At 40.1% G+C, this 27,540-nt stretch overlaps 1 protein-coding gene across 7 annotated transcripts in view; it reads right to left on the bottom strand.

Moving 5' to 3' along the window:
* TBXAS1 (thromboxane A synthase 1) overlaps positions 1-27,540 on the bottom strand; it is a 264,202-nt gene that overhangs the window by 120,658 nt on the left and 116,004 nt on the right. For 5 of the 7 annotated variants that reach the window (XM_064654786.1, XM_064654787.1, XM_064654788.1 and 2 more), the window contains one exon: positions 7,029-7,125. In XM_064654786.1, the coding sequence (XP_064510856.1) occupies positions 7,029-7,125 (97 nt within the window). Of the gene's footprint in view, positions 1-7,028; positions 7,126-8,068; positions 8,299-27,540 lie in introns of those variants that run through there. The other 2 variants (XM_064654790.1, XM_064654789.1) reach the window with 2 other exon arrangements.

Raw genomic sequence — 27,540 nt, 5'->3', positions numbered from 1 at the left:
AAGAAATGACCCTCTCAAAATTTATTATTTTAATTTTCAAGTTTCTATTGCAAGCATATGCACTGCTACTTTAAAACATTTAAACCAAACTGAATTTAATTGCTCAGAAAAATTAACGTGCAAGCTCTGAAAGCAAAAAGAGGAAAGAAAAAAGAAATCCAGAACTAAAAGCTATTTTACCAGGTATAGAAGGCAGCAAAATAGTTACACATATATTGACACGGCTAGAAAGATATTCTAGTATGTCTAGAAGACAGCCATGGAAACACATATGGGAAAGCAAGCAGATACATCATTATGGTGGTTGAGCCTCAGTGCTCCTGAACCATCAGGTCAAAACAAGGATAAGAGCCCTTCCTCAGCTTCCTGGCAGGGACTGGCACTGGAAAATCACTCAGGCATCTGGGCTTACATGGCTGTACAACAGCACCCACAAATACACAGTCAAACAAATTAATATTAAACAGATAAGTGTTATATAGTCAAATGCATTTCCTGCTAACATAATTCCCTTTCTGTAATGATGCTGTACCAGCCAAGATTTCGAACCAACTATGATCTAGAAGCTGTAGAAAACTGCTAGGCAAAAAATTCTCTGCTTGGACACCTTTTCACTTATCCTCGTAAGGCACAGAATGATTTTTGGAAGCGCCAAATATTCTTAGGTAATGAGACCAAGGCTTGTTGTACATGTGGTAGGACTGATGTTTGGGTTTGTCCTAAAAGTCAGAGAGGGAGGGAAGAACATCACAGCTCTGTATCACAAACAACCAGATGTTCAAGGCATGGCCTGCCATCAGGCGTGACAGTTTTACTGCATCAGGAACCGAAATGTCACCATAGCATGTACAAAGAGGCACATTTTGTGAAGTTTCCATAATAAGATATGGCACAGCTGATGTCTACAACACTTTAGTGAGGATTAGAGATTCAGCCTCTCCTCAAATCACAGAGACCCCAAATCAACATGTGTTCATCTGTATGCATCCATAAATGTATACAGGTATGTACACATGCCCACATGCAGGTGTGGGCAACTAATCTTGGGACACGGTGGCTCCAGAGGTGTTATGCTGGTCATCTTTCATGTCCTGTGTGAACCAAACAAAAACTAAGATGAAACAAAATGAAGAAATGGAAAAATGGAAAAACATATCTAAACAGACTGAGGCAGAGAACAAATTTAAAGCACATTCCTCATTCCTTCTCTTAGCAGCCACAAAACCCAGCAACTTTTCAAAACTAAGTATCACAAACTATTTGCACACACCGGAACATCATTTGTCTACCAAACCGTCCCACTGAACAGTCATTTTAAAGGGTGGGAAAATGAAGACCTTCTTATATATATTTACCATTTTTTCTCATTTGTTTGAATAATTTTCCAAGTATTGGCTTACCCACTGTCATACTGTGTGTCACTGGTGCTCCAAACCACCACATGAAGGTAAGCTTACAGCAAAGCTCATGCATCATCTGTTTACAAAGTGAGTTCATCGGACTCTACAGCAACAATTTCTAAATAAACTAAGAAATTCACATGAAAGGATGATGACGCTGGCATTGACACAGCCGGAAATAATGCTAGGAAGTTTGATTTGAAGAAAAGAAACATTTCTAAACCAAACAACCAAGGGTACTGGGTCAAGTCAGCATGTATATGTGTCTTTTGGGAAGAGTACACAACTTTTCATTCCTTAACTATTTTTACATTACATGTCTCCAAATGAGTATGTTAGTGGGTTCGTTTTTCAGAACAAAAACTGTATTTGTGAGAGAGATACTGAAGAAACACCCCAGCCCATAAACTGTATCAGACTCTGGGTTTGGATACATAACTGCATTATCACTGTTTACTGAAAGACAGCACAGTGGGGCTGATGCCTGTTCTTTAAAAATCAAGTAAGATCTTGCACAAGACACGCAAGTGACCTTTCACTTGCAGAAGGCCAAGAGCACAGACGCACACAAGTCAGTTCCTGAGGTACCACACAGAGTTGTTTGAAGCCAGTTGTGCATCCCAGTCCTGCTCTGGAGACACATAATCACTATCAGCCAGTGTAGAGTCATCTAAAGTTAATAGAAGTACGTTGATTTATGCTGACTGAGGACCTGACCCGAAATCCACCGAATTATGGGTTGGTTGACTTTGAAAGGGACCTCTGGAGGGCCTCTTGTATCAAATTTGGATAGATCTTTTGATACAGTAATATGAAGACACTTTTTCTTCCCCCCTAGCACAAGACCAGAAAGAATAGCTAATTCAGGGATATGATGGCCATCAGGGACCACAACTGAACAGGATGCAAAAACAGGATCCTTCTTACTTTGTGGTTGCATTTTATTTGTTTAATAGCATAGGTAAGCCTGAGGCTTTACAGATCTACCAAAATAAGGATGAAGCCAACAGCTTAGTGTAACAGACAAATTCTACATGTGAAAAGAGTAATCAGATCTTATGAGGATGAACTAGAAGAAAAGGATAGACAAGCAAAAAGAAAAGAAGCTCGAGCAACTTGCTTTTCCTTCAAGAGGGATACAAGGAACTTGTACTGCTGTGTTTTATCAACATACATGCTAGTTTTTTGTTCTTTTACCACTTCATTATTGTTTGCTGTTAATGCATTATTACTTTTTCCACTGTAGCAACAAAGCTCCTGATGAGAAAACAGTGATGTTTTCTCAGAGCTATTGTAATGGGTGTAGATTTTTGAATTTAAAAATGTCATCCTCCTCCAAGTGGTATGCATATAGATTTAAGGATTTGGTCTGAATCAACTACTAGCTTCCACTTGTGATAGCCACATGAATCCTGACAGAACACTGACTCCAGCAGCCTGGCAAATCTTGACTAGGTAGTACTTACCTTTGCCTTAGGGCTCACTGATCCACATTTTCAGCAAATATTTTGACATACAACTTCTGAATTACTTGAATTATGTATCAGGTAATGTTTCTCTTCAGGTTGTTCCACCTTAACATTCTGCTCCTACATTTTTAAAAGTGCACTTTCATGATTCTCAAGTACTTATTGAAAAACAAATTCACAATGCAGAAACTAAAAACAATCTGAAAACAGATTATGTATCGTTATCCCACCTGGCAGAATGCAACAAACATCATAATCCTATCTCACTTGCAACACAGTAATGCAGTTAAAAATGGTTCTAGTGCTCTTAAAAGGAAACTTCCATTCACGAGACAACACAGTTGTGAGACAAAGGTATCATTTACTGCAGCACAGCCCTCCTAAAACACTGGCTGAGGTTTCCATGGTTAACCTAAATTAAAATTAATTCCATATTTTTTGGCAGAATGTCTATAAACTAATTTTCATATTTTCTTCTTCAACTATAATTAAAATGTAGGGAAAAGGCTTCATATGTCTCAAGTATGAAGGTATATTACAGTAGACGTTTTTGGTTTTAAATTGCTACAATGCTTACTTTAATTGAGGCAAAATTAAGTGGGAAAGTAGAATGTCATGACTGCCTTCTGTGATTATACAGTTAATACATATACCCCATGCCTACAGGGCAATAACAACTTGCATGCTAGATTTGGCTGCATGTTCTGAAAGGATGTGAACCTTAATAAAGATTTGATCTGCAGTCACCATACATTTCTGTTGCAAGAATTATTAATCAGCAATTCAGAAACAAGAGAAGATAGCAAGGGAAGGTAAAAGACTTTTTACAGCAACATTTGAAAGATATTAATAGTAAAGATGTGAAATGTATAATATCAAAGAGAAACATAATTAAATAAAATGAAGAGTAGTTTGGCTTGCGTTCACATGCAAGATCTACTTTGTCTATATAATCAGTGAGCAGACAGATTCAGTGTGAGAGAAGTGCACGAATGGTCCAGATCTCTGGATGTGAAGACAGGACAAGAGATGCATCCAAAAGAATCCTCTCAGCAGATTAAAACCACTCTGATTCCATAAAGGCCTTCTGATGACTTCCCAGCAAGTAGTCCATAAATGCACAATCCCAGATTAAGGTCATCCTTCTTACAAGCACTCAAAGGCATGACATCACATTACAGACAGCTTTAATAAAAGCTGTTAAGAGTTCACTGAATCATCATCTTACTGGCTTCTGTCTATCAAGTACATCCACTGTTTGCAACCCTTCACAATAATCATCTCTAAATTGAACACATACATATTTTACAATTAATTGAAAAAGCAAGAAAATAAACATGAAATATAAACTTTTTCTACACTTCGCTTCTAGAATTAGAAGCACATCCTGAAACTCAGTGACACTTTGTTAACATACAATTGCTACAACTGCTACAGGATATGGTGAGTAATCTCCTTTGCAGCATTCTGGGTTAGATAACTCTCACCTCTGGTGGATGAAGTACAAATCTTGATTTTGGAAATGCATATGGAGAGGTGGGGAAGAAAAATGCATGTGTGTTTTCCTAAGGCCTGTTCAAACACAATAGTCTCACCCGCTTTCCCATCCTTCTCACCCTAAGAGACTGCCACTCTTAAGCTAAAAAAAGGCTTTGGGTTAAAATAATAAGCACGTGCCATGTCTGGACTGAAATATATTAGCCTAGGTTTGTGAATAGCACTGACTCCAAAGTAAATTCTATAACCACTCATCAGTAAACAATTGGGAAAGGAACTGGTAAAATAAAGTAGTGGGATCTATTTCGTGTTTCAAATTCTCCACTAGCAAATAGAAACCCTCCCTTAAAATAGAGGAGCTTGCTTTGACTAATTTTAAAATATACAAACAGAAGCAACCCTATTAAAAGTCTTAAAACTACATTTATTCAGACAATGTGAGACGAAAGAATTCTATTACTTGGAAAGCACTTTTCTCACCTCCCCTTTCAACCATTATTTGCATACAACCCAAATCACCTCTGAATAAATTCCACTGGCCTTCCTTACATACCATCATTATCTATTTTCATGTGGAATAGTTAGTGTACTAACACTTCACAGAGACAGCTGATTGCGAATTAAAGAGGAGACACAGCTTCCACTGTGAAAACTCCAGAGGGGAAAAAGATCCACAAGTTAAACGTGGAAGGACTCAGAAACAGAGGACTGCTTATCCTCAGTAAGTGAAAAGCAATGGCTAGAAGAAGGGGGGAACAAAGTGGAAAGTGAGAAACAACAATGATCAAAGATTGTATGTGAGATGACCATAGAACAAGCACATAGAAGCATATAAGATGAAGCAAGTTCATTTGAATTAGACTCCTGGGCGTTAAGCAAGCCAGAAATAGCAACACTGCATAGGTGAGAAACTGTTAATTTTTCTAAAGGGTGGGCTAGGAGTTACATTTTCTCATCTGTCATAGGCTTTCTGGTTAGTGGCAGGGATGTCACTCAGTCTATGTCTCAGTCCCTCATCAATAAAGCTGGATGTTATACAGAAAAGCCACAAATGATTCAAGGGACTGTCACTTGATAAGGGCAGGATATGAACCTACGGAGACAGCTATACCTCACAGATACCTGCTGAAGAAAACAAAAAGAGGAAGGGGAGAGAGAGGGAGGGAGGGGAGGAGAGAGAAAGAGAGAGAGAGGGGAAAAGACTGGCTACAGTGACATGACCTAACTACCTGAATGTTAGAGAGGAACACAAATGCCCATGACAGATGGACATACAACCTCAAGAAAGATAAACATCTGAGCACAAAAAGCCTGAAGAAGAAAGAAAATTTTCACCGAGAAGGGTGACGATACAGACACAGGTATATTCAAATTATAAGGCTGACTACAATTAAAAGCAGAACAAATCTCTGAGATTACTCTCAAAGGAATGCTCTCCAATTTCAGGGAGATGTTATTTGGTTACTAGCTACTGCTAGGAAGAGTGAATACAGTCTACTAGTATCAAATATCCAATAGAAAAGCATGAGAAAGTTATGGACAGGAAGAAATAGGACTTCTGGTTGCAGTGGAAGAAAGGAAGGGCTGGGAAACTTCTTTAAGTATAGAGAAAATGGGGAAAAGACCCTTGTCACACACAACTTCAGCATAAGAAGCCTGAGAATAGATTCTTACATTCAGGTGTGACTCGTGGGCAGAACGGAGGGCAACTGGTACAAGTAGTTATTAAATAAGATAGATGTAGTCACAAGAGGAATCTCATGTACCAAAAGGAGCAAGCAAAGGAGACAAGCAGTCTGCAGACTATCTAGTTGCAGAGAGGATCAGAGGGGCAGAGGAGATACACAGCCGATCAGAGATGAAATTTGCCCTGAGGGCACAAACAACTCTCCTGAATACACGTGAGTTTATTTGAGTAGGTTTGAGCATATAAGGGGGCCAGAAGGAAACAGAGGAATGGCACTGAGGCAGCAAGCGTTCACAGTGACAGTATTTCTTCATAAAATGCTGAGCAACTCCTGGAAATCTTTACTATCCCCTCTGGCCATTACCCCCCATTATTTGTTCTAACCAGTGCTTGAAAAAGAGCTTTTCAATATGTAAGTCTGTAACCAACAGCATAAGTTCTTGCTAAGTCCAGCTTCCTTCTTTGCTATTTAATATTGTCAGACTGGTAAGTATGACTAAGTAATATACAATAGTTGCGAGAGGCATGTCCTTGTCCCAGGCAGACTTCTCCTGCCCTATAAAGTCTAAAAGCACAAAACAGATTATGAGTAGGAGAAAGCAAATAGTACCATCTCCGTGTTAAAGACTGAGAACTGAGGAAAAGAGCTAGGAAGTGAATTTCCCAGGATTTCACAGGAAGTCAGTGGCAAAACTGGATATTGAAACCCTCTCTCTTCAATACCCATCTGGTGCTTCAGCAAAAGGGCAGTGCATCTCTTCTAAGGACATTTCCTTTTATCCTCAGAGCGTTCTGGTAACAAGAGTCTTAGACTGAATGTATATATTGAGTGTATACAGCTTAAGGTCTTGTTGTACACCACGTTGTACATTTTCCTCTCTCTGTTTCCAACCTTCTTGTAGCCACTTTTGGTCTGAGTTCAAATTAGCAGTGCTACCACCTCCATCCACAAAGTCAACTTCTTTATGTACTTACAGTTCTGTTGGTGAAGTTACTGAAGTCTGTCACTAAGATTTGCTTGATCATGTCTGGTGAGGAGACCACCACAAACATCTGGCGACCAATGTAATACCTACAAAGAAAAAAGAGAGTCATTTTAGCAGATAGTGACAACAGAGAACCATCTCCTTCCCTAAAATACCTCTTTTTGCTTGAAAATACTTGCCATGAACAAATATCACAGTAAACATATTCCCTTTGGTAAAGCAGTATCTTTCCCCAGTCTTCTCAACTATTAAATTAAGATGCATGGTCCTGGAATTTGAAGGAAACAGCTTAAAATCTTTTACTGATTGATCAAAACTCAGCCAATATTTTAATGTAAGGTTTGTATGCTCTATGCTCACTCTGAATGCAGCACAAAGTGATGTAGTATCACTAAACCAAACTAGAGAGGAGCAAAACATTAGAAACCAACAACCCAAATAAGCACTGAAGACCTACAAAATAGATTTTCCTGCAGTTAGCCACATGATGGCAAAGCCCTGTCTACAATGAGCCTTTCCAGAAGTCCCCCCACCACAACTGCAGTAAGGGCACACTTCCATAGCTTCTACTAGCACTGAAACTGAGTGCATCTCAGACTCCAGGACATAACCATGGACATAACAATCTAAGAGATACCATCTGAACCTTACATTATACCAATAGGGAGGGAAAAAAAAAAAAAAAAAAGGAAGAAAAGGGAAAAAAAGGGTTCACGAAGTGTCTAAGGGAATTAATAAAGGTTTAGAAGAACAATAAGTGATAGGGGTGTCTCTGCCTGCACACCTTCTATCTCCCTGCTCCCAGTTTAATCTGATCTTGTGGAGCCATGGTATGTCCTTGCATGTCTTCACACCATCATGGAAGCTGCAGAGGTAATGGGACCCAACCCAACACCACAACTCCTAGGAGTGCAGAGCTCCCTTCTCCAGCACCATTCCCCCCAAGGCCCACAGGCGCTTCATGCTTGGCTGCTCTGCCAGAGGAGGAAGAAGTACCACCAGGAAGTAGAGGCTGCTTGCAGTCCCTACCTTTGTTGATTGCTGGGCCAGAAAGATTATTCAGGCGGTGCTGTCTTTCCTCCACTAGGAGAAAGGAAGAAGAGACTGGAGGCAGGCACAGGAGGGCTAGGCAGCTCATGGCAGAACACAAGAGCAATACCACAGATGCTGCAAAACTGTGGTAATATCTGTGCCTAATCATGTTTGTACGATATAGCTTAGTATCAATATATTGCTTATCACCTGTCTACATTGCAGCAACTGAATAGACAAGCAAACCCTGGGCTGAATTAAATATAGTAACTAGAGGTTCCCATGGCAATGAAGCTGCAGCAGCTTGATTTCTCCAAGGGCAAACAAATCAGACAAATATCTGGATTCCAAAGCTAGGTTTCACAGACCACCTTGACACCCCTACCACCAAAACTCATAACAAACAAATGGTAAAGAAGAACAAGAACACAATTTTCTTCAGGAAGAAAGATATCATCTTTTCTTCTCTGGTGGCTTTCCAGAGGGAACTTTTATTTCCCAAATGCAATCCACAGGCTCTACTTGAACCTCAGATATGGGTGGTGTGGTCTGTGAAGATAAACCTTTTTCACCCCTCCCAGTTTGTTCGACCACAGTAAAACAGTTGTCTGTTAATGGTCAAACTTTTATTCAGAACCCCAATAGGTGTATAAGAAAGCACTGAGGCCTCATTTTAAAGAGGGTTTTGATCACAGACTTTAGCAAAAGAGGATAATGCCCTATGTGCACCTTCTATATGTACTTTGTACAGCTTTTCTGGCATCAAAGAGACAAAGCAAGCTCTCAGGGCAAAGACCCAGCCACGAATACCGACCTCTCATGCTCCTACTTTGCTTTTCTCTTCCTCTCTCCAAGTTTATCAAGTTCCTTGTCACATTTAATGGTTAGTGACTGATGGTCCTCTAACACACAGCTTTTTACAGGGAGCAATTTCCTGACACCAGATTCCAAATCTGAATCAGAAGCTAATTATGTCTACCCAGATAGCCTAACACTGACCAGCAAGAGGCACCATATGATACATCATGCAAAGCATGTATGTGTAAGAGAGACACAATTCTAATTTATTTCAAACCTGGGAAGTTGCAGAGCTCCAGCTCCTGTCCAATGGAATAACAGGCCAGTACTCACAGCAGGAGTCTTTATGTCACAGCCCACTTTGTGCTTGAAAGCATTCAGGACTAAAAATTTGGGACAGGAGCATCTCCTACTCAAGCTCCTTTTATGAGAAAGTGACTCACAAGCCAAGCTTATGCAAACAAATCTATTCATCATCCTCCAACTCAGACCAGTCACCCGAACTCCCAGTTCTGCTTCCACAGCTAAGCTCTTTCTTTTTTGTTCACTCTCCTCTAACTTTCTAGCTATAGGCACCTGCTCTTCCTTTCGTTATCCAGTTATAAATTAGGGCAGAGAAGGAGAAGAAGGGGGAAAAAGATACCTTACAACCAATAAATTGAAAATTCTGGAAAAAAAATCTGAAATTGCTTTTTAAGCAAAGTTCTGCCCATTTTTAAGGAATGACTGCTGTAAAGCACAGACCACCATCTCTTATTGTATCCCAAACAGCAAAGGCTTTCTTCCTGCCTTTTTTCTGTTCTCTTGCTTTCTGTATATAATCTTTCTCACCTTTTCTAGGACACAAAAATAAGAGTGTGTGTATGGACATGTTTTGGAAGTCAAGATCCTGAGGCTAGAAGCATGACTTACATGATCTTCCCCTGAAGTTAAGGAAAAAAGACAGGTAGAACTAAGCATGAAACAAGATCATCTGAGCCATTTCATTTAGCCAACAGAGGTTCAGAACCTGCAAAGGCACCAGAAAGATGCTTACCTGATTTTAACACATTTAAAATCCTTTGCAGGATCAAGGCCTCAGTTACACTCCAGGAGAATATCTCCCAACTAGGCGTTTGGGGTTTTTTTTCACTTTTTTTTCAAAATGGCAAGTAAAAGATAAAATCCTCCCGAACAATAATCTATTCTTCCCAAGTAAATAACGTATTTCACCCCTGCCATGTAAATTCATTTTGATTCTGTATTACTACATGAGGATATCACCAGTCTCACATAGACTTAGATTTATTATTGAACAAAACCTGATATTCTTGTCAGCTTTTAATAAATAAGAGTTTGAGAAAAACAAAAGCCTCTGGGCAAGAGCATTGCAAATGGATTCATGAATAATTTAGGACAGCACTTTTTATTAACTTTTCTTAGGTTAATCTTTTCACACGGCTCGTTCACACACAAAAGTCCTACCTTTAGCTACAGTACCATTACACTGCTTGACCCAACCCTTTGTACTACTTTCAGGTAGGGCATTCAGGGTATAATGCAAATGCTTGAGACTAACTAGCTCACTTCTGCAGAGAAGCAAGAACACACGCACGTAGTTTGGCATCCTCAGGGTGACACAACTCTGTCCACATCGAAACACTTGTGGAACACTTACTGCCATACCAGTAAAAATAAATTTCATCACCCATGCACGAAGGCAATTTTCCTGTGTAGATGAGGCCTCAGTTATTTAAGTTATGCTGTTGGGGTAATTTCTATTATATTTCAGTTTAAACTGCAGCTGTGCAAAATAGAGAAAAAATTCCACCTTTCAGACCAGTAGCTTTAGCTCCATTGGAAGGTGAGACAGGAAAAACCTGGTACTAGTCTACCAACAGCACAAGGACAGAGTGAGCTTCCTCCAGCAAATGAAAGTGCAGATCAGGAACCATTGCCCCAGCAGGCTGTCGGGGCAGAAGCAGGAAGCCTTGTGTTGCACCATCCTCAGGAGGGCCAGGCAAAAATTTTTCACAGGTGTTCAACAGAAGGCATGGATGGATCTATTCCCAGAAGTTATGGAAAAGGCAAAGGTTACCAAAGAGCTCACAGGTCAAGGAGACAACTAGGTTACAGGATATTGAACAAAATAAATTACTCTTCATCTGAAGTTTTTTAACAACTGAAGAGGCAATAAACACCCACTGCAGCAGTTTGGTTCGTAAGATCAGAGAAGCACCGTTCTTAAGGCAATTAATGACAAGGACAGAGACTACTGCCTTGTGTTCAGGTTTCACCCAGGATGTTGTAGTTCTCTTTACAATGATTTAGTCATTTAGAAAATGCATCTCTTTTTTTTAATCCACAAGAATAAAAAGCAATCCAGCAACTATGCCTGCTGTTTTGCTCATGCACCACCATTGCTCACTGCAGAGATGTGGCCTAGGTGTCTGAAACCACACCTAGTGCCTGCCATGGCCACAGCAACACCCAAGCATGTCATCTTCCTTCCCAAGGTTTGCCAGGGACTCCCCCAGAATGTAGATTTCTTTTATCAGACAATGTAGCAGATCAATCAGCTACCAAACTAGCATTATCTTTTCTGCGCTCCCAAGATCATCCTGACCACACTGGATGGTCATCAGCTGCTGACAGCATCCCTCAGATCCTAAGCCACCAATGTGCTTGCAGCAATGTTGCCCTGTTCCACAGGAAAAGGTAAGAGCACGTATAGTACCTTACGGCAAAGGGCCATATGTTTTTGTATAACACCCATGTGGGAAACACCTGCAACCCTTTCACCTTGTTTATAGTGCTGCTGTCAATTCACAGAAGACTTTGATCTCCCTATCTGTTATCAGTCCCATGTATTATAAACACATCATATTAATCATAAAACATACATATGCTGTTAGACAATAAACAAGGCTTTGTATTCTATGCTGTGGTCTGGTGAAGTACACAAAGATCATCTGCAAAGCCATATGAAAACAGAATATTTTATTATCTCTACTTTCCTCAGAGAGGAGCAAAGAACAAAGAAAAAGGTGGGAGCAGGAAGGAGAGGTATGCAAAGATAAATAGATACGGGGGAAAGGCTAATTTTCTTAGGAGATATTTCCTTTAAAGAAGTACCTTGATCACTCTGCCTCTTTTGTTTAGTGATACCCATTAACTGCAGGCAGAGAAACGTAAAAACAAATAGCACACGGCTTGTTTCAAATAGGACTGAAGCCTGGCATTACTTTTTTAATTATTTCAGAGCAAACTGATTCATCATGAGCACTGTCCCCTTTCAGCACTCACAGGCAATTCAGATGTGGTCGGACTAAGCGATACATAATGAACAGCTGCAAAGTCCAAACACTGTCTTCACAGAAAGGGTTATTTTGGGCTGAGAAGAAAGGAAAAGAGCAGGACAAATTTGTCAAGTACCACGAGTCCCATAATTATTTGTGTTATATTAGCAGCTGGAGGCCTCCAAGGTCCCCATGCCCTAATTTGACAGGAGATATACATAAGTAGAAAGCTTATTCTAGGCCCGTGGAGCCTACAATTTAAATAACCTGGAGTGACAAACAGTGGGGAAAACAAACTATGTCCTCCATTTTCCATCTGAGGGACTGGGGGACAGGCAGGTATGGAGGAGAAAGGAACTGCCAGCAATCACCTTTTTTTTTTTTTTTCTGTTGACACCCTGTGAGAACAGAGCTTCTCAGCTGCCACATACACTGGGAAATCCTGTGCCAGCTTTCTTCAGGAAAGTTGGGACCTAACTGCTGTGCCACTTCTCCTGCTTTCCGGGTTGTGACTCTAGGTGGGCAGGTACCTTCCTGGACTGCTTTTATAAAGCACTCACAAACTGAGTATCTCCAGATTAGAGAACTGGAAACACACTACCACTTAGGAGAAGAAAAGAAGAAAATGGTCCAAAAACACAACACCCTAGAAACAGGTGAACTTACTGCACATGAAAATGAAGCCCCAACAGCACTGAGCAGTCTCAGGAAAGGAAAAAAGTTTCAAAGCACAGCTCTGCCAGCGCACACACACACACACACACACACACACACACACACCCCTCAGCCAGAGACTAATCCAACCCATTGTGTAAATTCATGAAAAAAAAAAAAAGACATGGCCACAGTGATTTCTATTTAAGAATAAATTGTTCCTCATTTCCTTTTTCGATGAACTACATTTCTTTTCATGTCATGAAAGCTTTAAAATAAGCACATGGAACTATTAATTTAACTCCCGACTATATTAAAAATATCGTGGAACATAAGATGCTTGCTCGCGCATACTCTCTGCACTGCTCCGTACAGCTACATCCACCTCTTTGTCCACATACCCGGGATTAAAAATGCTATCTTCTACACACCAACCATGTGTGCTATCTCAGACTTGCACCTTGCCAAAAGGCCTCTGCTTTCTGACATGCTTAAGGAAGTACCAAAAGAAGGAAGAAAATTCTGGGATTATTTATATTCTCCCCACCACTAAAACACAGCTATTTTTAAAGGAGCTCCTCCCTCGTCAGGTGCAGTAAGAGACTTGTGGTATCAAAGTAGCATATTTAGGGTGACAATAAGAAGGAGGGCTGATTGGGGCCATTACAAGGTACAGAGCTGGTAGAGTCTTTCAAGTACCTTACACCAGGGTGCAAACGAGATCTATTTCTGGGCATCTCCAACCCCAGGGTTTAGCAACTTGAGAGTGTCACACACATTTACTACTCCCTTCCCCCTTCCAAGTGAGCGGTGCAGGAGACACAGACTTTGCATGGTTGTGTTAATTCATTCATGAAATGAAGTGGATGACATTTACCCACATATAAGAAATGACAGAGATTAAATTAAGCTCACAAAGTGCCATGAAGAGGAAAAAAAACCCACGTCTGAATTATACAAGCATATTTAGCAATCTATGTCCATTTGGTTTCTGGAGGAAATCTGAGTCCAAATCCAAGTGCAAGTACAAAAACTGACGCCCATGTCCAGGGGTTGGGAAGAGAATCAGCAAAAGGGATTCAGCAAAACGGACAGGGATAACAGAATTGTTTCTTTTCTCGGTTCGCGTGGGCTGCAGTAGAAGCTGGCCTCCACAGCAGCGCAGAGCCACGGGGTCCTGGGCTGTGCTCCTCCACAGCCAGGGAGCTGCTGCTTCCCAGGGCTGGTAGGGGTTATTTTTATCCTGCCAACTGGGCTAAGATGATTGCCACCACCACCACCGCTCCGTGTGCTTGCATCATACCGCTAGCGCTGATTAGCTACATCAGTATTCCACTTCATTAATGCAAAATGAAAGCTGTAAATAGGGTACTGCTTTTATAGGATGCTACTGGAAATGAGAAATAGTGTGATATTAACAAGAAACCACAGTTGCTCCCCTCCCGTGTGGGGTGTGTGGTGCTACTGTGACCGAGTGACGCAGAAAGTGCTCATAGCTCTTCACCTCAGCAAGAGTGGCAGAAGAAGGTTTCTAAAACTTTTCCCATGGTGTTTCCCACCAAGCTTGGACTGTATTAGTCTGTGTTTTGTTACCCATGTTTAGACTGTGACATTTTCACCAAAGCTTGTTTTGTCTGTGCTCACTAAAGCGCAGTATGCCTGACTGACCTCATGTGATGGTGCAGCAGGCGTTTCCTGTGGGTTTCAGCATATTTCTGTGCTTGGTCTTTCTGTTGGTTTTTGAGATGCAGCGTGAGAGCAGTCTCATCTCTTGCACCTAATTCACTACTAAAGTACTCCTTTGCCATACCCTGAGGGAAAAACCATCAGGCTACTATTTCCAGAACACTGGAATATCACTTCTAGGGAAGGCTACCTCTGGGAAATAGCAAACTTTTTGTGTCTCCAAACTTGAGACTTACTATTATGAACACAGTGTTCATTTGTATGGATTTGTATGAGTCTATTATTTATATTCAACATTGCTACCTATTTTTATCAGTGCAGGGAAAAGAAAAAATCTACAATATGGCTGAGGAGGATAAGTAGACAATGTTACTTGATCTAAAGAAGACCAGCCTCTTCTCCATCTTTTTTTTTTTTTCCCCATGCAGGGAGGGAGAAGAATCTGCTGAGTTCTTATCCTGATTTCTAGTTGGGAGCTCTAAGCAGCTTCCCTTGACAGGCAGGTAAGCAATTTCTGGGAAACAACAGGCAGCATTACCCTGGCAGGGCTACAGCCATTTCGTACAAGATAAATGGAGACAGAGCAGTGCACTCGAAGATGAGGGATATGACTGTGATGCTACATCGAATAATATGGCTGAGAGAACACGTAGAAGAGGGGCCTGCAGTGCAGGGCTGCTTTCTAGCAAAGTATGGGGGATCTATCTGAACAGGTGGCCATGAAGCCAAGGAGGATTCTCAGTCTCCCAGAAAGCAGGGCAGCATGTGCATGTCACAGTGCAGGATCCAAGAAAAATTTGGGGACAGGGGACAAAAGAAGTAGAGCATATGTGAGACCATACGGAGAGAACAAAACAGGAAGGAGGTCAAAGGTTTCAAATATAATTTGTGATACTACGACATCACAAGATACAGGAAGTGATAAAACAGTTTGACTATAATAAAAGCACAAGTATAATAAAGTTGTTAGTTACATGCCCATCACTAAACTTCATATAAGCAAGCACAGTTCAGGATGACTAAAACTAAACCCATGTGATCTGACTTCTGCCTCTCATAAAGCATTTCTGACCATGATAAAATTGAAGTTTGTATTATTCTGACATCAGGGTATACCGAAAAGCCATCCACAACTCTGCATTTCTGCAAACTTCATCTCAAATATACTTTACTTATGGTCAGAACTCAAGTGCAACTGGAGTTTTTCAATTCTCCGGTTTTGGTTAGCCATTTTAGCCCTGAAGGAAAGAAAAGACTTGCAGGAAACACTGAGTATCTCTATCTGCTGAAAAGTCATGTCCTCATACATATCTTTGAAAGCAGCATCGAGAACAGAGGCATTCAAAATCAGTAGCCTGTTTCTGTTTGTTTTAATTCTGCACTTTATCTTTCATTTCTTTATAGTCAAGACAGCTCATCTGCCTCCTGTAAATAGCATCAGCAGTGGTAGACGATGCAATATTTTATTTTTCAATGTACTTGAAATAAACATGCAAATAATTTTCTTTCAGTCTACTCCTTCTTACTGGCATTTTGATCTTAAATCAATGAGAGAGTTACATTACATTGCACGCCATCCCTCTTAATTCCTTTGCTCTGCTTATGTTAACGCAGATGCATGCATTTATGAAATAAGTGTCTTAATATTAGAATATTTTAATTCTCCAATAATAGATAAGACTCAATAGACTTATTTTTTTGCATCATAAACATAACAGAATAAGACAAATTGAATTTTGTGTAACTACACATACATAGACTGTTTCGTAGAATAAGAAATGACACTTTGACTTGGTCATGGTTACCAGCCTGAAATTATCCCAAGTTTAAGCAAATGAAAGCAGGGTTTCATAAGTGGGAAGCAACGGGCAACCCATTCATTTGGTTTGCATGCAATAACGACACAGATTCCAGCCAACAATGGACAGCCTTACTCAGGGAAGGAAAGGTTTGCCAGAGTGGCCATGAGGGGGACAGTCACTGGGACCCGCTTTTCTTTCATGATCTGCCTAAAAAAAAATATGTCGAAGCAAAGAAAAAAAAGATAGTAACCACCCACTCCTGGGAATGTACTATTTTATGCTACAGCATACAAAATATACACAGGAAAGATTAATTTTTTACCTATAGAAGCATATACTTTTTCTATACATTCTTAGGATCTACACACACACAAAACCATTTATTTTTTTTAATGCATTATTAAATGTACGCTAAGCCAAATAAAAGTAATTTCCCCGTGCTTTATGCATTTATCATGAAACCACTAGCAGAATTCTTTACAATAAAAATGCTAGCAGTACACATGATCAACCTAAATTATCTAGGGAAATGGCTAATATCTGACCATGTGGAAACATTAGAAAGCAGGGCTTTGTTATGGGCTAGAAGGAAAAAAATAGACGTATTTTCTTACAGAAAAATTGCAATGATAAAAATATTTTTAATAGTGAAACGGTACAGCTCCAGGAAATTTTCCTGAATCAATTCAATCTGTGTCGTGCTGGACTTTAAAAACCCATTAAAAATAACCATGATAAATTTCCCAACCTCTTTCAGTGCACTACACAGAAGACAAAGGAAACTGCAATTCAACAGGGATAGAAAAGAAAGAAAAAAAAATGGAAAGACCTGATAGCTTGTGTATCAGCAGTAACATCCTCACTAACATCAGTGAGCAATTCTGCACCACAAAAGACAAGAAGAGCAGGAGTGATGTGTACAGCTGACAATGGCACTCCAAAGTAATGACTTCCAGGAAAATCTGCTGTTACAAATGGACAACACACTGCTGAGAGGTAGTTGAGTCACAAGTTTCATAACATGTCAAAATATTTCAGCCTAAAAATGAATGTACCAAAATCCAGGATGTATTCAGCTCTGGTAAGGTAACTATGAGGATAATGTCCTACAAACAGCTAATACACTCACCTGGATTTAATTATTAAACTTCGCTGAAATCCATGCACGTTCAGGGATTCTTTTTCCCCCATATTTAATGTGTAGTCATAAGATACAGATCATGTTTCAAACACCAGTATTAGCAGAAGCACTGCCTAGTTGACCTCTTTTCCATTTACCATGTTGTACATATTATCAGTTGTAACAAACACACTTCTTTTGCCGCTCTCTTTTTTGTGGGAGGAGAAGGGGGTAACAGCATAACAAATAGCATATACATCACTGTATCATGAAACAACCCAAATCCTCGAGGACTGAAGAGTACATTAAGCCTCTCTTCCACAGGCATATCCTTTTACCTTCACCAGCAGGTCCTGTTCACCCACCACCTTCTACTGACACCCAGCTACCTGTCACACTGTGCAGCCTGTCACACTGGTGCTGGCACCCAATCCCCGCATCTGCATTGCACACATTTGAGTTCTCCTCACAACTGCATTAAACAGCTGTCCCAGGCTGCCTGGGGGACATGAGTGAGACGTAGGCTCAAGAATTTCTCCTCTCTGTCTCAGTCACAGCTGCTTGGCTAAAGACTGCAGGACTCCCATAGACCTGCCTCATTTTTGAGTCAATGTTATCATTCAACACCACTTTGCTGTGTTACTCCCCAAACCCTCTGGATCTCTGGAGTCTGCTGGAGCAGTTTCCTAGAGCCCTTTCCTCCAAACAGTTGAGCATGCATGAAACAGCAGTTGTACTTGAGATTTCTGAGTAGAACATTTCTGAAACAAAAATGGCATTTTTAACTGCTCCGTCTACCTAGAAAAAAGGAAAAACTAGTAGATTTGAACACAGACCAATGTAAACAATATTCCCTCTGAATATAAGGTACTGGGGCAAGTTCAAGCAACTTGATCCTCACACAACTACAGAGGTATAGAGGAGATACAACCCACTGAATCTATTCATAACCGCTATAAACAAAGCAAAAAAAGTAATACAAGCACAACTGTAGGATGAACCATCACTGAAGTAAATATATTGATCTATCAAAAATGATTGAAGACTGACAATAAAAGGGTTATAAATTCTTAGAAGAAAGAGAAAGTAAAAAAATCACACTACCAACCACTGAAAAACTCCCACCTACTTTCACAGGGAAAAATGGACTGGAACAATAAAACACAATGGCAGTGCCTGTACATCTTTGATAGCTGCCCCTCCCAAAAGCTGGAACAATCCTGCTGTAAACCAAGCAAGTGAAAATGTAAATGCATGAGCAATTGTCTGGGGGATTCAGATGCTTCGTGTCCTGTAGGCAAAGAAGGAAGGGGAAAAAAAAAGGTAGGAAAGCAAGAGAAGACACCACTTTTAATATTTGTAATTATTGATCATGCTCTTCTCACCTGGAGCATTTTAAATCCAGCAGAGACCTTCCAGTTAAACACGCAACACTGCCTGCACAGCACATTTAGCACTGACAGCAACACCGGCTTGTCCTCTGACCTCGGTGCAATCTGCTGCTTCCCCTCCTCCAGCAGCAGGGTCAGCCTGCGGATTTTGGGGGTGCCAGCCAGTGCCAACGGAGCTGCCTGCAGAAATCCAGTGTTCAAAATGGCAAGCTCAGAAGAGGCATAGGATTGGGAAATACACTGAACGCAATGCCCAGAGCAATCCTGTGGGTATGTATAAACACAGGGGTGTATCAAAGGGGCTTTAGGGTCTACTTGAAGGCTTACAAGTATTTGCTTGCATATTTTGGTAGTTTCACAAACTTGATTCTGTTCTTCACTACTGACGAAAATCTAATTGCACCAATTACTGGGCAAAAGCAAATAAAATGCCACTGACGCAGAAGAAAAGATGGGTCTGTGGTAAGAATAACTTTAGGTATTTCAAATATTAATCATCCCATTTTGCAATATACTTCTCTGCTTCAAAAATAAAAATTTAAATTATTTTAATAGAATTTAATATTTAAGAGCTAATGCCTTTCCATTTGATGTTACATTACCATCTGACCTACTTTAATACTTGTCTCTGCAGTGAACTTCCAGATGGACTTTCTCTTTCTCCTGCCCCATACATAGCTTATTTCCTACTGGTCCAAACGGACAGCCAGCGGACATATAAAATTGTTAGGTAATTGCTTTGGTAACATTTTGCTTTGGTCCTTCAAACAGAGTATTTCATAAGATGTTCCATGCAATAAAAGGTCCCAAAGAACCAAGATCCTCTCATAATGTCACTCTGAAAGACTGTGCAGCAATTCCCAGTGTCCTTGCCAAAATCCTTTTTCAATGAAATAGATTCCAACATTGACAGAAAAGCTTAGATTATTGCTGAGTGATAAAATGTCTGCTGCTAGCCCTTACAAAGACAGAACATTGCTCCCAACTCACTCCTTTTTCTGTAAACTACTTCAAGAGGGCTGGGTATATCTTAAAATTTGCTGTGCAAAACCTAATTTTATTCAATAGGTACCATCATCCAAAACATGAAGTTATATAACACAAGAGAGACCTAAAAACATTGGGTCAAGATCCTCAAATAGCCAAGACTCTATGCCTTTAATGGAGCTACACTGAAGTAAACAATAGCTTGAAGGTCCAGACCACTTTTTTTAGGCTTGTTTATATGGGGGAGAGAGGAGATTCTGGGACAAGACATGATTTGAATCTTAATAAACTTAAACTAGAAAAAACTTCTACGGGAGTACACCCCTATAATGGCTAGGGGAGATGGTCAGTCTTTTCCCTGATGTAGTTTGTGTCATTCCAGAACTGCTGTGTCTGCACAGGAGAGGTTTTTTGACGTTAGCATAGATGTTTAATTATACCAGTACAATTTTATCAGTATGACTAAAATAAATCCTCCTTCAAGACAAGCCTTCAGGTTTAGCCACGAAATTTACTGGAGGGAAAGAAATATTCACAATCCCCAGGGGTAATGGTGGCTCAGCTTATTCCATGCTTCCCAAACTAGGAAAAAAAATAAACAGAGTAACAGCTGAAAACAACTTCTTCAGCAGTGGGGTATACTTTTACCTACTGCCTGATGAAATCATACCCAGTTCACTACCAGCAGAAGGTCTGACATAAAGCAGACTCTCTAGGGAAAGAAGAGAGGAAGTTGAACAGAGAAAAAGGGTAATTTGAAGTTGGTGCCAAACCAACAAAGAAAAAGGAGATTTTTGTTTCCCTTACTACTAATAAAACATAGTAGACTAAAATTGATCCCCAGACTAATAAGGTAGAGGAAAAACAAAAACCTATATATGACAAAACAATAAAAAAGTAATGAAGAGATTTATGGAATTACATAAAAACCTTGGAATGATGTTAAAATTGTCAGGTCACGTTACTGTTTTCAACTCAAAATGGTTAAAAAAAACAGGGAGCAATAAAAATTAGAGCATGGAGGAAAGATAGCATAGGGCTAAAGAGGATGGAGAGAAGTGAGAGGAAGAAAACAAAGCCAGAGTGAATATTTAGGGGGGAAAAGAGAACAAAAAAGCCTGAACACAGAGCCCAGAAGTCAAGGTTGTCAATGTAAAAAAGAAAAAACAGAACAAACCCCAATAAAGTGGTGGTACCATCAAAGGATAACAGGCAGCACTTGATAAGAAATGCCTCTGTAGATACCTGGCAAAGTGTAGTCATCCTCAAAGAAGAAAATGTGACTATTCCTAAGAAACTAAATAAGAGACATCCCCAATCCCTTCCTGTGCAATGCTTTGGTGTCCTAAGGGGCTTGTCTAAGGGCTTCCCAGCACGGGGAGAGAGGGTTTAACCAGCATCTGCAACCAGAAGCTCCTAGCAGATGGACATGAGAAGGGGACAGAGCCATGGATGCTTCAGCCTGTGCTTGGCTTGCAGACAACAGGCACACACAACAGGCAGTTTCTTCTCTGCATCCCTCTCCACACGCCAGTGTGGGATATGTGGGAAAGGGAAATCCCTATTGCTTGATACTTCTCATGGTATGTGACAAATAATCACAAGATGGTTTGGGATTTCTTTGGGCTGCCAGAAAGAAGAGTAAACTGGCAGGAGGGAGCCACCTGGAGAGGCAGTAACTTGACTCCCTTGTGAAGTGCTGGACGACCAAGGAGGGCAGGAGGAGCTCTGGAGTTGAACATTAAAGCTGATCTGATTCAAAGTCTGCCAAGAAAGGGAAGGACACACGCACACATTGGGAGTAATGATGCATTTTCCTCCTTCTATGTAGAGTGAGGGGAAACAACTCAGGAAATTCATTTAAAAATTACCATGTGTGGCACGGGGAACACCAGTTCATAATCAGATACATAGTGAGTGAAGTCAGAGACCATTAATAGCTACTGAACATTACATATTGCATGTATCCACTTCAGGTTTGCATCAATACTTCTGGGTTCTGTAGGAAATTCTAATGAAAGCATTTGATATGCACACAAAATCTACAATGCTGCTGTTTTCCCATACTTTCTAGTAGGATTGGCATACTGAAAAAATGCCTCAGATTTTTCAATCTTTTAAAAGGCTTCCTCCTACTTCTTTCCAAATGGTGGAAAGGGGGGGTGAAATTACAAGGTGGACTTTACAGCCTGTTAAGAAGTTTAACAAATACGGGCTCCAGTAGATAGTGAAGATGGTAGAGCAAGGTGAAATTAAGTCTAGGAAACTAGTTTTTGTAAATCAGTTCCTCCCCCTTCCTTGAATGAAGATGATGCAGTCTGGTATGCAGGTGCTCATCACAAAGGTATAACATGATAAGAAGAGGCAATCTGTTTAACAGTCTCATTCCAAGTCCTTTAAAATGATAATTTTAAGCATTAATTAGCTAAGAAGCAGGCAGTAGAGATCAAAGATCACCTGTGCTGTATATTAGCTGTAAAACACTCCCTGGACAGCATGTTTTCAAAAGAAATTTCATTTTTCAAATAATCTTAACCTGGAGCTCACAAGGACTGTGCTTTAAGAGCTAAATGATGCATTACCAGTGTGCAAGGAAACAAAGGAAAGAAGAAACACTTCCACAGGAGCAAATGAAGGTGAAACCTTCTCCCAGCCAAGGCTGCTACCTGAACACGTAGAAGCATACCAAGATTTCATCAGGTTCATCAAAGGCTAAGATATGGTACAAGAGCCTGCTCTCTGCTTCCACTGTCAATCCTAGGAACTGACACAGCTCTGGCCACTCTCACAGACCCTTCCTGTGCCCAGCCAATGCTGTCTCAGTGGAGTCATACCAGCCAGGAGATTTTCCTCTGCACAATTTGCAGAAGCTACAATCACAGCGGTTTCCACGCACCGTAAATACAGAAACAAGCATCAGGAACACAGTGCAGGTGACAGGCAATGTCCTTTGCTGCCCTGCCAAGGGCACATAAAATCTTGTCTGTCTCATAGGGTTGGATTTCACACTCTTTCCAGAGGTGTAAAAGATTACATCAGGTCTTTGACTTACATTGGCTTAAACAGCTGCAGTACAGTCATGGAGCAGTCTTCGATGGAGGGAACAAATGGGAAAAAGCCCAGCAGTGAGCACATGCCTGCAGCTCAGCCACTCCAGGGCAACATCCGGAGCCTCAGGGTGCGAGAGCTTGGCATGCAGAAGTTACCACTTGCACCAAACGTTTTAATCCAAATGGCTTTGCCTGCACTGAGGGCTGGGACTGCGACATTTTCATGGGTCTTTGAGTTTCTGTCTGTGAATACATAGACCACAACTGTCCCTGGACCTTACTGGGACAGCAAGAGGCTATAGTAACAAATCAAGAGCCATCACAGATGACGCAAGCTCAAGTTGCACAGTTCTCGTGGGAGGTCACAGTCCACACATTAGATTTGTCTATGGCTAAGAGCTGCTCATTAATGAATACCTTCAACATTACTAGTCACTAAGCATCAATTTGCAATGTTCCAGAGACCTAAGTACATCTGAAACATGCCAGAATTAAACTAGTCAAATAATTTACCATAAATTTTGCCAATAAACTGCAGCCCACAGGTCTGCATATGCAGAATGTAAAATACTCCATAATGACCAGGCAGCCCACAAAAATTATCACAACTGTAACAGTAACACTAAACTCCATTTCTCAAAACAGTGTGGTATGCCACCTTTTGGGTAAATCTTTAGGCATCAGTCCCATAGAAGGCTATCTTTTTAAGACAGTTAGCTCTAGAGACAAGAGGAGAAACTGATGACGATATACCCATAAGTAACTCACAGGACTGGTTCCAGCAGCTTGATTTAACCACTGGAGCTAACTATAACCAATACCTAATTATGGTTAAATGTAGGGATTCAGATGGATATATAGGATTGCACTGTGACTTCTGCCCTGGAACTTCTGCCAGGACTATTGTTGGGATTCAGTTCTTTTTTAAAAGACAACTTGAAAAAAAATAGAGTACTATTAACAAATTTTAAAAGTTATAATTTAAAAAAGAAAAAAAAAAGCAAGGAGGGGTCTGAAAGTTTAATTTAAGAACACTAAGATTCTCCTGTTGTTCAGTCCGTTTTTGAGGTAGTATTTTCCATTTCAGAGAGAATGGCTAACACATTTCACAGAGGAGCAACGAAACTGTCTACATGCACAGAGAGAGTGGGGAAGGGAAAAAAAATATTTTCCTCCCCATTAAATTCTTCCAGATACAATAGAACCAGGTGTTTATGTGTACCAACAGTAATAAAAATATTTTTAAGGCACAAATGCAATTGATTCTTTTATGGCCCTGATTCAGCAAGGTAGACAGACTTTTGCCTAACTTGAAGCATGTTGACTAATACCATTGACTTCAATGGAATTACTCATGTGCTGGAAGTTTGGCACACGTTTAACAATTCTGCAGTACTGTATCTACAATTTGCAGGTATTTAAAGGAAGAAAGAGATAACTAACTCACAACAGCAATTCTGGGGCTGATCAACAATCTTGTAGAGTCAAAGGACCTTATCACAACACATAAAGGAGAAAACAGTGAGAAGAAAATAAATCTTGATAAAACAAATCTTGATGGAATATGAAAGACTTGACACTGGCAAAGAAAATCTATCACTCTTTAAGGAAACAAAAATCCAGGCAAGCGAGATTACCAAAATTCCCTATCAGGTTACACATGAAACAGAGATTATTAAGACCTATAGATCAGCAACAGGAAGCTTGTTTTTCTCTATCCTTGCCCAGTTATGATTTTCTCTACATGAAATATGAAAAACAAATTCTTTAAAATATCAAACTAAAGGAAGGACCACAAGAGAGGTAATAAGTCCATTAGACCCCCCCAATAATAAAGAAGAAATAAAACAGGATAAGATTGTTTCATAAAAATAAGTTATTTTTTTACATGACCCTTGAGGAACAAAGATGAGAATACTTGTCCTGGGATTACTTTTTCCACAGAAAGAAGAATAAGGCTAGAAATAGAGAGGTTAAAAAAACCTTTGTGAAATTAAAATAGCAATTAAGGCACTGTTTCTTCAGTTAAATTAGACACATGATGAAGATATGGGCCACTCCCTTCAGGAGGAGATCCTGCTTTATTCACCTTAGGTTTGTCCCAAGGTGTTTGATGAGGGCAGAAGGAAAGAAAAGGCTTTGAAAAAAGTTCCATAAGCCTAAATTGCAGAAGCACATCCCTCTTCCATCCCCAAAACGGGAAAGCTCCAAACACTCAAAGTGACTAACCAGTGTGCCTCAGCTCTGATGCAGAGGCCAGAAGCAGCAGCAAGAAAAGACTGTTTCTTGTTCACAACTGTTTGGTTATGGACTCATCTGCAGAAATGATAACTAGTACCATCTGTGGTGGCATTTTTTAGGGGGAGGAGAAGTTAAGCCAGAACAAAGTCTGGCCGCATAGACTTCTGAAAAGCTGTCAGCTGCCTGTATACTTTACAGTCACAACTCACCCCAGACACATTTCAAGTTAGGGACTGGCTCCATGATCTATCCTAACCCTTTAAACCACCCAATCATTTAAGTAACCAGGCTTCATCTTGGTTTCAATAATAACTTATTAGGAAATCATTTAAGGAATATCAGGAAGTCTTTAAGGAAAATGAAAAAAAAACCCAACCAAAAAAAAAAAAATCAAAAACCAACAAACCATTGCCCACAGATCAGACATTGAGTAATCCTACAGACACCTTAAGAAAAATTGCCTATCCTATTTTAAGCTGCTTTCTGTGTAATACATAAAAATGTGCTGAAGTAACTCATTGCAAAAGAAGATAAGTCTTTATACAGAAATGGAGTTCCATTCACATCCATGTTTTCACAAGATGCTTGAGGAATGTATGCACCTTGACCTGCTTCCTGTGGTGCTGTGCTGACTCTGGTATGCTTATGATGGAGCCCAGCAGAGGCTCAGCATGGGTAGATGCAGTTTGCTGATGGTGGTTTTATTGGGATTGAGAATGGTTTACAACTGAATCTTGTCAGAAATGTTCTCATTAATTCCTCCCCACACTAAGAAAATGCAGATTTCGATCTTGTTGCCTCCCTTTCCCAGTTCACAGCCTGACAACACTGAACTCCAACCTCCCAATTGTCTTCTGCATTCTAGAGGTGGTTTAATCCAAACTCCATTCTCTTGCTACTTCTAGACCCATCTCTTCATCTCTGCCTTACTTGTTTTTGCCCGTTTTAGAGCTTCTACTATATACATCTTCAGACTTCTCACAGCAGGTTGAAGTTGAGTGTTAAAGTGAAGGAAGAGTAAGAATAGGGTTTGACCTGCTGCAAGCTGTTTCCGATGCAATACAACATGAAGAAAGAGTGTCACCCTACAAATTACACTGAATTTTAATCTGTTCTCACTCTGATTATACACAGTGAGGTCTGTGTTATGAACTCTTACATTCTTCCCCACATCCAAATGCATTGCTATAATTGAAGGCAGAATAAGTTCATTCATCCCAAAGCAATCCCCTGCCCACTTGGTGCTGTATCGTATTTTCTGCCTTCACTGGTAGTATGTTGTTGGGCCAAGAATATATTACTTATTTTAGCAGATTTCTTTAACTCCAAATCAACCATACATGCTTACAGTGCTGCACAGTCACCATGATGCAATTGCAGTAGAGTGGCCAAACACATATGAAATGTCCATATAAAGTAAAATTAACTCACTGTCTCTATACCTCTGCTCACATTGTAGCAGTTGCTTTTCTGATTCCATAAAATAACCTCTTTATTTCTCCTTTTCAACTCAGAAGCTTTGTTTCTCTGTCTGCTCTTACCACTTTTTTTCGATCAGTAGCCATAACCTACAATTGAAATGGAACAACTGGATATGATGCAGGTGAAAATAAAGTATCAAAACATCAATATTTATCTAGAAGTAAGTGATGTAAGTCACTAATTTCCACAGAAAATAGGACTACTCTCCTGCAAAACTCTTACACGAAAAGGAGAATATTCAAGGCAAATCTTAATAGGTATCAGTACATTCTTTTCCAAATAGGATATTTTTCAATTTTACTTTGTTATGGAGAAATAGCACATATATTTGAGAGGAAGTGTTTTTATAGAAGGTACTCTGAACTATAGCTGAACCAAAGACTACTACTCTGTTGAAGGATCTCTTCAAAAGTCATATCAGTGGTTGGATTCCCTGTTGAATAGAAATGCTCCATCTCCGAGCTGTTTGTTTCTGCCTTGGCCTCCATCTTGGGCCACCTCTGTATGAAAACAGACAGTTTTCACAGCACACATTCACAACTGATGACTATTTGCATTGTCTCTCTCTATAAAATACCAACACCATCACCTCTCCTTTGGATTCACACACGGGAGTGAAGGGAATAAAAAGCTTTTGTGACCTACAAAAGCCTTACTTGTAATAATTCTCTACGACTTCAGGCCTTTTGGAATGGAAGGGATATATTGTTTTGACTTGATTAAAGCTGAAAAGTTGATTTGACATCCTGTTGTCAAGGAAACCAATTCACACACAAAAGAAAACAGTTGTGATGGTATCATTCAGACTATTCAAGTGACCTTAGAAAGAAAAAAAAGGCTTCAGTTCCAAAGATTTGTATTCAACTCACTTCACCACTGTAGAAATAAAGATCATTGCTCTTTATGCTTATTGGAAAGCAGTTTTCAATCTGGGAAAAGAAAAATGCCACATCTTCTTCCATCTGCCAGATCCAATACTT

The sequence above is a fragment of the Pseudopipra pipra genome, chromosome 5, assembly GCF_036250125.1.
Source record: "Pseudopipra pipra isolate bDixPip1 chromosome 5, bDixPip1.hap1, whole genome shotgun sequence".
Lineage (NCBI taxonomy): Eukaryota > Metazoa > Chordata > Aves > Passeriformes > Pipridae > Pseudopipra > Pseudopipra pipra.
Note: the sequence above shows the minus strand (reverse complement) of the source record. Positions and strands in the feature narration are given on the sequence as shown.